Raw genomic sequence first — 12,787 nt, 5'->3', positions numbered from 1 at the left:
TTAGAGCCATTTACAGTCATAACCTTCATACCCCCATCATCCCTCGTATTTCGAACACGTAAGTGTTCACCCGCAAGGTCAGGTTTTCACTAGTCACAGTTTGCACCAAAGTGCCATACTAGAGGCAAAACATAATTTCTTGTGTCTTCTTTTCATCATCATATGCAACAACCCTTTGCTACCTTCTTACACCACTTTGGATACAAAGCTTGTGAACCAAGGAATGAGGATTTATACCTATGCACATGCATGACTTCTGTTTCTGTTTCACTGTCTGTAACCTTACATACATGGACTTTTTAAATACATCTCCTTAGATATGAGTATCAAGACCAAAGGTTAAAGCCACTTACCTGGCTATACAGTAAGAGGGGTTTAATGAAATAGCAGAAATAACAGACTCATAGTACAAAGGAACTCACCAGAAATCTTCACATAAAGCTTTTTTTCTATTTAATGGGATTTTTCCCTTTATCGTTAGGACCTTCTCTCATTTCTTTGGCTAAAACAATAAAATAAATTATTTAAATATAAAAAAAAACCAATGTTTAATGAAATAACATGAATCTGTAGACATGCAAACAGTTTATGGATGGAAGTTTCCTTTCTATACAGTATTTAAAAATGAAAACCCTATTAAATAGCTCTTACATCAACTTCTTTCTATTTAGTAAGACTTAGAGAATCATTTAAAAGTTTACCAGTAAATAGCTAAAGACAAAAGCTTCTATAAGCTTGACATATAGCACTTTCCTTAATGATAAAGAACATTTCTAGTTTTCTTCGATGATAACAAAGGTTAGTAGAGAATATGAAATCAAATTCTTCTCTCCACTACCAGGTTATCCTATATATAGCTATCTCTAACCCAAATCTTGCACAAGGTTAACTCTAATCAATAATTATTCTCACACGTTTTAACTAATTAATCGAATCTTACGAGGCTCCCTAAGTGTCTTGTTTATGGACATGCTACCTCCATTAGGATGCTAGATGACTTAAATGTGTCCCACTATCCACGACAGCCACACTAATGGCAATACAAAAACACGAATGGCGGACTTATTAGCGAAAGAGTCTGCCAAATAAGATTCTCACCATAATGAGGAACTCGCCAATCTGCGAAATGGGATTTCGCAAACTCGGTGATGTTCAATGAAACATTTCGCCATGAAGTTTATCAACTTTAATCCTATCTAGGTCTCACAAATTTAGCGGTCTTGGCCAGCGTCGTCCCCCGAACAGTACTAGCTCGCCAAAAGAAGGTATGACAACGAAAGCCAAATCTTTCAAAAAATGAATTCCTATGCGAAGAGTGCATAACTGTATGGATAAGCTTACAATAACCCGTCAATTTGGGATCTAATTCAAGGTTTTCCTTTGGGGTATCAATAAGGAATTTGTAACACCCTAAACCTAGCCTAAAAGTTTAAACCGAATCTCGGGGGCCACATTGATCACCAAAGTGATCGTAGAAAAATTTTATAAAACATATTGTCTCAATTCCATTACAACATTTTAAAGTTTAACAAACCAAAAATAATTAAATGTTAGCTTTCATTCAGAAAATTTATAGTTAAGTTTACCAAATGTACAAAATAAAATGTACGATTGAAAATTTAAAATTGAACTTGTACCACAGTTTTTATAAATCCCTACATATTTAAACAGTAAATTAAAATGAAAACTAAAAAGAAAACTGATAAATTATTTCCAACTGAGACTGTTCGAGGCCTTCGCGCACCATGTCCAGCATCAGAGTTTCAAAAACGTACCTGCAAGGGAAAACACTAAGGGGGTTAGTTACACGAGCTTAATGTGAGTTCGAATCGAGACTAAGAACAAAATTACGGAATTCAGTTCAATAGCGTAATAGATTTACTGATACTCACAGAGATAGAAAGTAAACTTGGAACTAACATTGCAACAGAACGTAACAATTCAAGCACACCAAGTCACTCACAGTCAAACAGAATACAATCAGATGGTCTTACACCCAGAACTCTCAAACAGATGTGTATGAAATGCAGTCAAGTAATAAAACCTACCCATCCAGCCAACACACCTCTCCGCCCCCCTATCACACCCCACGAGAGCTGATTAAGCCCATCCAACCGAAACACACCACATAGGACCTCGAAAGGCCCATCCAACCCTACACACCATGTTTGTGGACTAAGCCACTCAGATATCAATACGTAGTAGAGTTGACGTATATGCAGTACAGTGCAATGCGATAATTCACAGTACAGTCATGATGCAGTTTAAACCGCCAATTTAGATAATAGTACGCAACAAAGTTGACATACGTGCAGTACAGTGCGATAAACCACTGTACAAATAAGCTTGTAGTTAAACTGCCAGATCAGAATAGAATCAGTCTTCCTTCTCTTCATCACCAACCCTAAAATACTTTATGCAAGTGCATGAATGTATTTGATCCAACAGAAACAATGAACACGTCAATCGACAATCAGATAGAAGCAGATATGCACACACCTCCAACAAATCAGATTCAGAATTAAACATCTTACACAACAGTCACAGATAACATATAAGCCGAAGCCTAAATCAGAATTCTTAGCCACCCTGTCTAAAGATTTGCCAAGGCCAAAACACACAGACACATTCTCAGATCAAAAACTCATACAGAATCAAAATAAGTGACTTAAAGCCACACGGCCGTATGCTCTGGCTCTGTAGAAAAACCTAGGCCGTGTGTGGGTCAAAATGCCTATATGGAGGGAGGCACACACCCATGTGAAACAGGGACACGTCCGTGTGAACAGGCCGTGTAACTTACTATCCAAAATGTGCTAAAATAGGGTATAAGGTAAACACGGCAGTGTGAAGGGGCTCACACGCCCGTGTGCCTACCAGACATGGTCGTGTGTCCAAAACACAATCCTATGTGGGTTCCCTAAATTCCAAATTAGCTACATGGTTATGTGGCACCAAATCACTGAATCCCTAATTCCCAATCACATACGCCTACGTACCTAGGGGACACAGTTGCGTGAAAATCAACAAAAATCCCTAAATCGGCCACACGACCGTGTGGTCAAGCCGTGTGGCACCAAATTTTGCACGGACACCCTAATTCCTAATCTACATGGCTATGTGGACCGGTTTACACCCGCGTGGCCACAAAAACACCCACAATCAGCCTGAAAATCAAGTTTTCTGGTTACTATAATGACCTTCAATCATACCACTTCAAAAACCAACCATAACGCACTACATTTCAGAAAATTACAAACAACACGAGCCTAACTTGCCCAACTACCAAACACACAATCCATAACAAACCAATAATTTTTCAAATACAAATAAAAGAGTTTCGAATCCCACACCTAATTCGCGATCAGAAAAGTCCAAAACCCAACTCGACGACCAAGAAATCAAAAACTCTTCAAAAATCCACGCATAAGATCCGTTCTCAAAGGAAAATAAAGAAAAAAATAAAAAAGTATAGAAGCAAAAGAAAAGAAAAAGAAGAACGTACAGAAACCCAACAAAAAATAATAAATAAATAAATAAAAAGTAATAATAATAGTTTTATATATTAACTTAAAACAAACCTGCTACTTAACAAAACAAAATGAAATAAAATGTTTCTCCAAAATACACACACAAGACTCGAACCTAGAACCTAGAGGTTTACTAACACTCACTCAATCACCAAATTAGCTGGCCCATTCTGACACTTAAACATGTGACTAAACACAATAGCACACCCTACTCTCTGACCCTAACCACAAAACTAAAAACTTCTAACCCGAAAAATTCAGGGTGTTACAGCATTAAAATATAATAATATTGATTCATATAAATTGTAGCACCCCATACCCGACCTAGACATTACGGTCGAATTATGGAGGCTACATCGTACCAAAGAAAGAAACAAGTGTCTAATTTTGACAAAAACTATTTTTTACAGAAAGAAAATTCAATTTGATTATCTCTTTGAAAAGCATAGCAATTTATGAAATCATAGTTTAATAATATTACTAAAATTAAAATCAATTTACTTGAAAAACATTTGCGAGCTAAAACATTTTAGAGAATTTCAATTAGTCTTACAGCGGAAAACCTTATAGCCTATCATTTATAAAATCGTGGTTTATTTTTAGTTATCTTGAGTTAGGCGTTATTAAAAGATAAAGGCTTTTGTGTAATAAATACCAAAATAGTCCTGACGATCTAAACAAAACATTAAATATCCAAAAATAAACAAAAACCCAAGAAATGTCTAAAATGTCCATATTAAACAAAAATATAGTCCATATCACATAAATAAAAAACATGAAACTCGAGCTCCAGAGTCGCCATCCAATCCTAAGTCGGAGGGTCACCTAAAACAAATCAAGCAAAAACATGAGCTTTAAGCCCAACGTGTGATTTGACCCATAATTTCAATACAAACATACATATGTATCAGAACGTCTCATTGCCTATCTCATATTAATTTTTGACATGTCAGATTGTATATGAATCATATCATATCGAATCATAGCATATCATATCATATCATGTCCTACCCTCATCCGTTACACACCATCTTCGTCTAGCCAATCACACCATATAGGACTACAAGAGTTCATCCATCCAATCACACCAATTTGTGGCGATGTGCCATTCATATATTCGTATCTGAGTTGCCATACATAAATTTGCGATCTAGCTACCATAATTGTAGTGTAAACTGCCATATAAAATTCCATCCATCATATCATAACCCACCCCCAGAAAACATGGATGTCATAATCATATATCATACAAACATAAGGCATACATCACACAGCATGCATACTCAGATATATTCATATAGATCATTACATAGCATTTGGTTTAATCGAAACGCATCTTATTTAACATATTTTCTAAGCTTATCCATATATTATTACATACTAAAACTTACGCTTTTCCAGCCCCATACAATGCCTACGAACCCAAACTTGAGTCTTTCAATTAGCCTCTAATCGAGCCCAAAAAATTTTCCAAGTAGGCCTACATGGCTCAAAAATCTAGCTTGTACGGTCCACACAGCCTACCAACACGGTCTTCAAAGTTTCACACGACCGTGTGCTCCACACGGCCTAGCCACATAAGCTGCAAGATTTCACATGGCCATGTGCTCCACATGGCCTACCACACGACTGAGTGATGCACATGGTCTATCACACAACTTGCCACACGACCGTGTGACATTGAGCGATTTCGAAAAACAATCCAGTTCTATAATTTTTCTAAATTTTCAATGAGTTTGCCAAGTTAATTTACACATTTGGCAACGAAATTGATTGACCACACAGCAAGGAACTCACGATACCTACATACAATTGACAAATCACACTAATTACTTAAATAAAAACTCATATAACACGCCTCATTAACCCCAAATTTTAGAACCAAACAACACTTGAGTACTTACTTCTTTGAAATAGTGTCCAAACTGAAGATTATTCCGCTGGAGGAGTTTGATTTGCACACGCCTCACCTATCCAAAGCACAAGAACACTAGTTACTAATAAGAACGAGAACAAACTCTAATAAAATCCTTACCTTCAACGAAGAATAGGTAACCTAAGAATAACGGGAAAAAAATGGACAACATTTATCTACACTTATCTTGTTTACGATCACAAAATAGGAATTAACTGATAACCTCACAATGATTAAATGGCACCAAACAAACAAAACAAAACAACAATTCAAGAAAGAAGAAGAAAAAGATGAAAACTTCTAGAAACAAAATAGGGAAAAATAGGGAGAGGGGAGTAGATCCTTTGGAAAGGAGGAAATATAGGGATTTTGTAAGATAAAAATAAAATAAAAATATTTTACTTAATCCAAATTCTCCCACCAGATTTTTATAGAATCAAAATAGATCTCTATTACACAACAAAAACCCAAGCAAAAATATTTCTCACTTGCAACCCATAAGATTTGAACAGAAGACTAAATAATAACTAACGAACGCTTAACCACTAACCCATCATATTCATTCTATTACAACTCAACAAGAAATTTAAAATAAACCCAATAGCTTAAGCTTATCATAAGGCCAAAATAATTGTCAAAATTAAAAACAAGGGAATCGAACTTAGAACCTAAAGCATACTTCAAAGCATTCAACCAACACACCAAATCAAATTATTCATTAAACATATACTCCTAAAAATCCAAAAATTTGGGGCGTTACATAGATACAAAGGAAAAGGTTCTCTATTGATTCAAATGTTGTACCTATGATAAAAGGATAGAGAAAGAGGAAAATTTTGAAGATTTCATATAATACTTTTGATCAAAAAATCAATCTAATTTATTTCGTACCCCTTACTCAATGAGAAAATAGGTCAGATTCTATAGGATCAAACCTATAGTACTTAAGGAATGATGGAAGGGAATAAAATAAAATAAGGGAAATAATAAAAATAATAAATATGTAAATAAAAATTAAGTAGAAGAACTCAGATTCCAAATGAACAAATTCAAGTTTGAAAAGGATCTTTCTGATTCCTGAAGAATAAGAGGCAAAGGGATTGATCAAGAAAGATCTGTTGTTCTTATTATAAGATTGTTTGATTGGATCTGCAGATGTTTGGTAAAAAAAATTCTCTTTTGAGAATAATAGAAAATGAAAAGTGTTCAATTGAAACACGAAAATGTGGTTGAATTTGTCCTAGTTACTTTTAGGGATAGAGTGGAAGAAGGGAGGAGATTCTCGAACAAGGAAAAGGACTCAATTACTTTAAAGAACTGAACAATGAGTCATATGAGATGAAAATCTATACGGTTTTATAAAGTGACAGTAAGGGTGACTTATCTTTCAACTTTTCCACTACCGCCCTTAAAAAATAAAACTCTACCTTACGTAAAGTTGCCAGAGTACGATTAACTTCTGAGGTTGAAATCATTGCTTAGTGCTTCAATATGATAATAAAAATGGGTTGCCCTGGGCTCTAACCCAGAACTAGTCGGATGGAGTAGATAATTTCCTTATCAAAATTAAATTAAATAAAAAAAAGTTAAAGAATAAAAACTCCCTCCCTAAATTGTGCTTGCATTTTTCATTGCACACGACTTTTTTCTATGTATCCATTTATTCCCTAAACAAGACTCAGGAAAAAAGAGCGGAATACTTAGCCAATCCCCTCTTATTCTTACTACATGAACATTTTATACTAGAAATGAATAAATTCGTTTCATGTCTTTTCATTACTTTGAAAAATTCTCATTTTTATTGTAATTGAATTTACATAATTTCATAACCAATCTTGAATTTCATAACCAATCTTGAATGATTGACCAGAGCATTGATATAAATAATATCCATATACTAAATTCTTCTATGATAAAACTTTCGCAAAGTAAAAAAAAAAAAAAAAAACTCTTGAGAAGATTAAAGAAAAATATGTTTTTCCGTTTCCGTAAAAAATTCTTCCAAAAATTTTAAACCTATTTTTTTAAAAAAAGCACGTACAATACTTTTGTGTTTACGACAAATTGTACCAAATAAATAAATGTGTGTATAAAAATAAAAACATCCATAAACCGAAAATGATATACTAAAATACACCAATACTAATTTACTTGTACGGAGATAAAAACAGTACGCTCATCGATACAATACTGACTATCATATTATCCTCCAATTTAAAATTTTGAAAAGATATTAATAATAGTAAGAATTGTATAAAAAATTTAAGATTAAGCTTCGTTTGTTTCATTTGAAAATGATTTCTATAAAATAATTTTTAGAAAAGTTAATATTTTCGGTGTTTGGATGAATATATGTAAAATATTTTACATTGTTTGGTAGATTTCTTAAAAATATTTTATAAAAGTTCTTTTCAATTAAAAAACATACATTTGATATTTTCTTATTTTTTCATTGTTTAATTGAATATATTTTTATCTATAATTTTATATTTTACATTGTTTTTTACATATATTAAAAATATTATATTAAATTGATTCATTACAACGTCATTTTTAATTACATGACTACTAAGTGGATATTTTTATTTAAAATGTGACATCAACAAAATTGACAAAAAAATTAATGATGTCAACAATTGGACTTGATTTTCAAATTTGAAAAGTAAAGGGACTAAATTCTTGAAAATAAAAGTATAAAGATTAAATTACAAATCTATGAAGTGTATATAGACTTATGACATATTTTAACATTTATACTACAAATATTTATTATTAAAATATTAATATTGAATATTTTCAATAATATGTGAATACTATTATTTAAAATTATTATTTTTAAAATATATTATTAAAATAAAATTAAAATATTAAATAATTTATTAAAATAATAAATTATATTTATTATATTAATAATTTATTATATGACTAAATATAAATAATTAAATATGTATGTTTAATAATATTGCAAAATATACTATTTTAAATATTTTTAAAATAAAAATAAAAATTATTATTAATATAATAATATTAAATTTGATTTAAGTTAATTTTATATAAAATAAAATTATCTATAGATGAAATTTCTTTTCAAAAAATGACTTACGCTTTTCAAAAGGATAAATTATTTTACAGGAAAAGAGTTTATTTTATCTTAACTTGTAAGTAATTTTTCATTTACCAAACTAACAAATATAAAAAATATAAAAATATTTTCTATAAAACTTTTATATATAAATAAATAGACCCTAATATGTCATTTGATATATTAATGATATCTCATTTCTCAATATGGTATTTATCTTCTTTTTTCCCGATTAGGTATATATGAAATAGTTTCGTCCACTAGTTTAACCCAAGCCAAGCCGGTACGGAAAATGAGGTGGCTCTAAATGATCAATCCGTAATTGAAATGGCATTTATATTTTTGAGTTTCCTTTGTTTCATTTTCATTTTATTTATTTATTTCATTTTCCCTTTATTTCTGTTTCTATTTTCCTTTTTATTTCATTTTTCCTTTTTTTCATTTTCTATGTTCTTAGAAACATAAATCCGGTGATCGGAAAACTAGTTTTTTTCGGAAAATTCATAAATTTTCATATCCTGGTAAGAAATCTCAAAGCCCAGCAGCCATTTCCAAATTCCGGTGAGGTTATTTTCCGGCGACAAAGGAAATACTTGCAAAAGATATGACCTTTTGTGTAGTAGGGAAGAACACCTAAGCAAATTCTCCATGCTCAAGCAATCAAAGCTTCATCCACTATGTTGTTCGTTAATCATCACCAGACCTCCTTAATTACAAAGCAAATACTATAATCAAACTATTATAAACAGACCCAGGCCGACTTATTTCTATTTTTCCCTAAAATAAAAATAACATATTATCAGTTTTCACTAAAGCACAACCAAAGGACATTGATAAAAAGTTTTTTTCTTCTTGGTCCTTAGTTCCAGCTTTTGCTTTCTTCACTGAAATCTAAAAGTGATGGCGCTGAAATTGCCCATCTCATTACCAATTTTCTTGCCACCATCTCCAAAACCTTACTCTAACACTATCGATCCCCGCCACCAACCGCCGACGGAGATTTGATTCTCCTGCAAGAACAACGCGGAGAAATTCAACCACCGCTGACATGCCCAACAAGAAATCAAAGATGGCATTCGCCGTTACCGCCGCTTCGATTCTGCCAACAAGAAAAGGTAAGGAACGAACCACCAAAAGCAGCACCATGGATCACCAAGGAGAATTCTAGCCACTAAAGCTTTAGGAGAAACAAAAGGAAAGAAAAATGAAAGGGGGAAATGAAACAATACTGATGAGGAAGGAGGGGATGGAGGGAAGGTTGGGCGACAATGGAGAATACAAAGGAAACAAATATTTTTTAATGTTATATGAAGAATAAAATGGTTAAAATAATAATAATGCCACGTCATTTTTCGTAACGGCTTGGGTAATTAGTTGACGAAATAATTCCATGCATACCAATTGGGAATGAATATCATAAGTATCAAATTGGATGTTACTCCAAAATTTTAAATACAAAAAGCAAACTGATTTTTGCGTCCACTTAGAGGTTCAGTCAAAGTTTATTTTAATTCCTCTACTAAATTTGTTTTAAATTAATGGTTGTATATTAAAATTTTATTCAAATCCAGATACTGCTACATTATTGATAATTTGAATAAAATACCCATAATTCAATCTAAACTCAAAAGAAAATTAATATATTTTTGAACTCTCGGTTAACTCTATTGTTTCAACCAAGGTGATTAGGTTTTTTTTTTTATGAATTGAGTTGGATTATAATATATTTTATTTAAATTATTTAATATTTTAATAAAATATAACGTATCAATTAAAAAAAAAATTTATAAAATAAACCAAGTCCTTGATGTATGCGGTTGATATAGAATTGAGCAAACATGGGGAATAAAATTTTAGTACTTATGCCCATTTCACTTAAGTCGTAGGTACTGTGCCAACAGAACAATGGCGTTATAAGTTATCAGGGCACACTCCTTGGGCTACAGTAATTGTATTATTTGTAAGGAAAATTTTATAAACCAAGATTGACATCATAAATTGTATGGTCGTCATAATTAATATCTACAATTGTGGGAATTCCAAATTGCTCTCCACTCTAATTTGCTTGCTGTCTGTTCCTTCTTCCCTGCTTTGGTTCCCCACTTTCCTATTTCTTTGACCATGAATTACAACATTATCCCAAATTAAATTTGGTGATAATAATGGAGCCTGCATTTGCATAACATACTTTTTTTTTTCCTTTTCAAAGATAGATACAAAGGATCTGATTCTTCTCACTTTCCCAGAAACAGGAACCCTTTAGGTACAAAATAGTGAGAGAATTGCAAAAGAAACTAAACTAGCTTGCCTTTACTTTACACACACGGGAATTTTTTCCACCTTTTCATGCTTCAAATTACTCCGATTTTTCATTATAGCTTGATGACATGGAAGAATCTACAATAAACAAAAATAATGGTTCAGTAACAGAGATGGTAAAACAAAAAAGGCTGATTTTTTTTTCAAGTAACAAGTAATGAGCTTTTAAATGAAATACCTGGAGAACGATTGAAGGATCTTTTGCAATGCAAGATGGCGCTTTGAACGCCGTCCTCTTGCTGCAACTGAGAATCATCGCTCCTCTTGGACGAAACCACCGACGACGGAGGAGGAGCAGCCGCTACGGCGGAGGAAGCTGATCTATTACTTCCCAAATGCTTACAAACCACTCTAAGTCCCGCTGGAACATTCACACGCTTGCTGCTCTTCAAGTGCACCTGATTCTCTCCAACTGGTTCTTTAGCCACCGTAGACGGTGGGTTTAACTGCCCTGAAAACTTTAATTTCTCACCGTACCTTCTCGAAACCTTAACGTAAAGTGGCTTGACTTTCTTTAAGTATCGCTGCATTACATCTTTGGTGAATCTCTTTTCATCAGAAACAGAACCGTCGGAGCTTTGCTGTTTTTGAGACTTACCGTTGTCTTTGGAGAACAGAGACATTATAGGAACCTCTTCAACCTTGAACTTCACTGTAAAAAACCTGTTCTTGTTGTACTTCTTGTTATTACTGTCGCTTCCTACTTGCTTTTTTGGCAGCTCTGTTTTTTCATTTGAGTTAAGCTTCGTCTTCTTCAACCTCAACAAAAAAACACGAACCTTAGCAGCTGATTTCAACAATGAGACAGTGCATTGTTGAGGCTTTGACTCCAAAGAAGAGTTCGACTCAACGGGTACTGTAAAGTCGAACTCGGTTTCACTTTCACCGTCGGAGCAACCCCCGTCAGGTTTGGTATCAACCTCACTTTTATCATCTTCAACATTATCTTCTTCGTTGTCCTCTGTTTCATCCTCATCAGGAACTGAAAATTCTAAGTCAAAGAAAGGTCCATCGTCGTCGTCTTCAGTATCCACTGCCAGATGAGTAGTGGCCGCAGTGACAATCGTGGTCGTTGTGCAACCAGAACTGGCGGAGGAACGTGTGTTAACACAAGCATTGGTACCGTCGCCGCCGCCTCGCCAATACTTAAGCAAGCTAAAAGCTTGCATAGTTGGGAGAGCCAGTATAGAGAAAAAGAAGATAAATTTTGAATGGGGTTTTTGAAATAGAAAAAGTAGAGTGAAAAAAAGGTGGGAGGGAGAGAAAGTGGGAGGGTTTAGGGGTAATGGGAAGTGCAGCAGAGTGAACCTTTTCTCGCAGGCAAGAAGGAAGGAAGTTAAATCTTCTTTTATAAGCTTAATTAAAACTTGTGCTAATATATATTAATATAATATAAGTTAAAATCAAGGGTGATGAATCTACAACTTAATTATAACACAATAGATAATTTAATTAATTAATTTATCATAATGAAAACAAGTATTTGCTTGAGCGTTAACTTTGAGATTTTACCAATTTAATGATGCAGGTTTAAATTTAATTATATCTATATTTTATTGATTTTTATTAAAATAAAAAATTAAAATATCCTCAAATAATATAAATTATTTAATTATTGAAAGATATTTCTATAATTTTTCTAATAATAGAATTATAGATATACAATCGATGAAGATAATAATTTATACATATTACAAAAAATGTATAAAACATATTAAAGTAAAGCTTTGATTATGTGGTAAATTTGATATTTTACTAATTTAATTAGTGTGGATTTAAATCTCACTGTATGTATATTTATATTGATTTTTGTTAAAATGAAAACACTAAAATATTTTCTAATTATATAACTTATTTTAATTATAAGATATTTTCGTAATTTCTCAACTGAGTTGGTGCTTGGTTGACTTATGACCTCAACTCAGTTAGGAGCTTAAATAA

The 12,787-nt window shown here is 32.8% G+C and overlaps 1 protein-coding gene across 1 annotated transcript; it reads right to left on the bottom strand.

The window, feature by feature from the left end:
- Window positions 1–10,542: 10,542 nt before the first annotated feature.
- Window positions 10,543–12,197, bottom strand: LOC108466657 (probable membrane-associated kinase regulator 2). The gene is made up of 2 exons (XM_017767039.2): window positions 11,025–12,197; window positions 10,543–10,924 (listed from the first exon to the last, which is right to left on the bottom strand). The coding sequence occupies exons 1-2, from the start codon at window positions 12,013–12,015 to the stop codon at window positions 10,884–10,886; spliced, it is 1,032 nt and encodes a 343-aa protein (XP_017622528.1). The 5' UTR covers window positions 12,016–12,197; the 3' UTR covers window positions 10,543–10,883.
- Window positions 12,198–12,787: the final 590 nt, after the last annotated feature.

The sequence above is a fragment of the Gossypium arboreum genome, chromosome 1 (assembly GCF_025698485.1).
Source record: "Gossypium arboreum isolate Shixiya-1 chromosome 1, ASM2569848v2, whole genome shotgun sequence".
NCBI classification, from domain to species: Eukaryota; Viridiplantae; Streptophyta; class Magnoliopsida; order Malvales; family Malvaceae; genus Gossypium; species Gossypium arboreum.
This window is presented reverse-complemented; position numbering and strand designations above follow the sequence as displayed.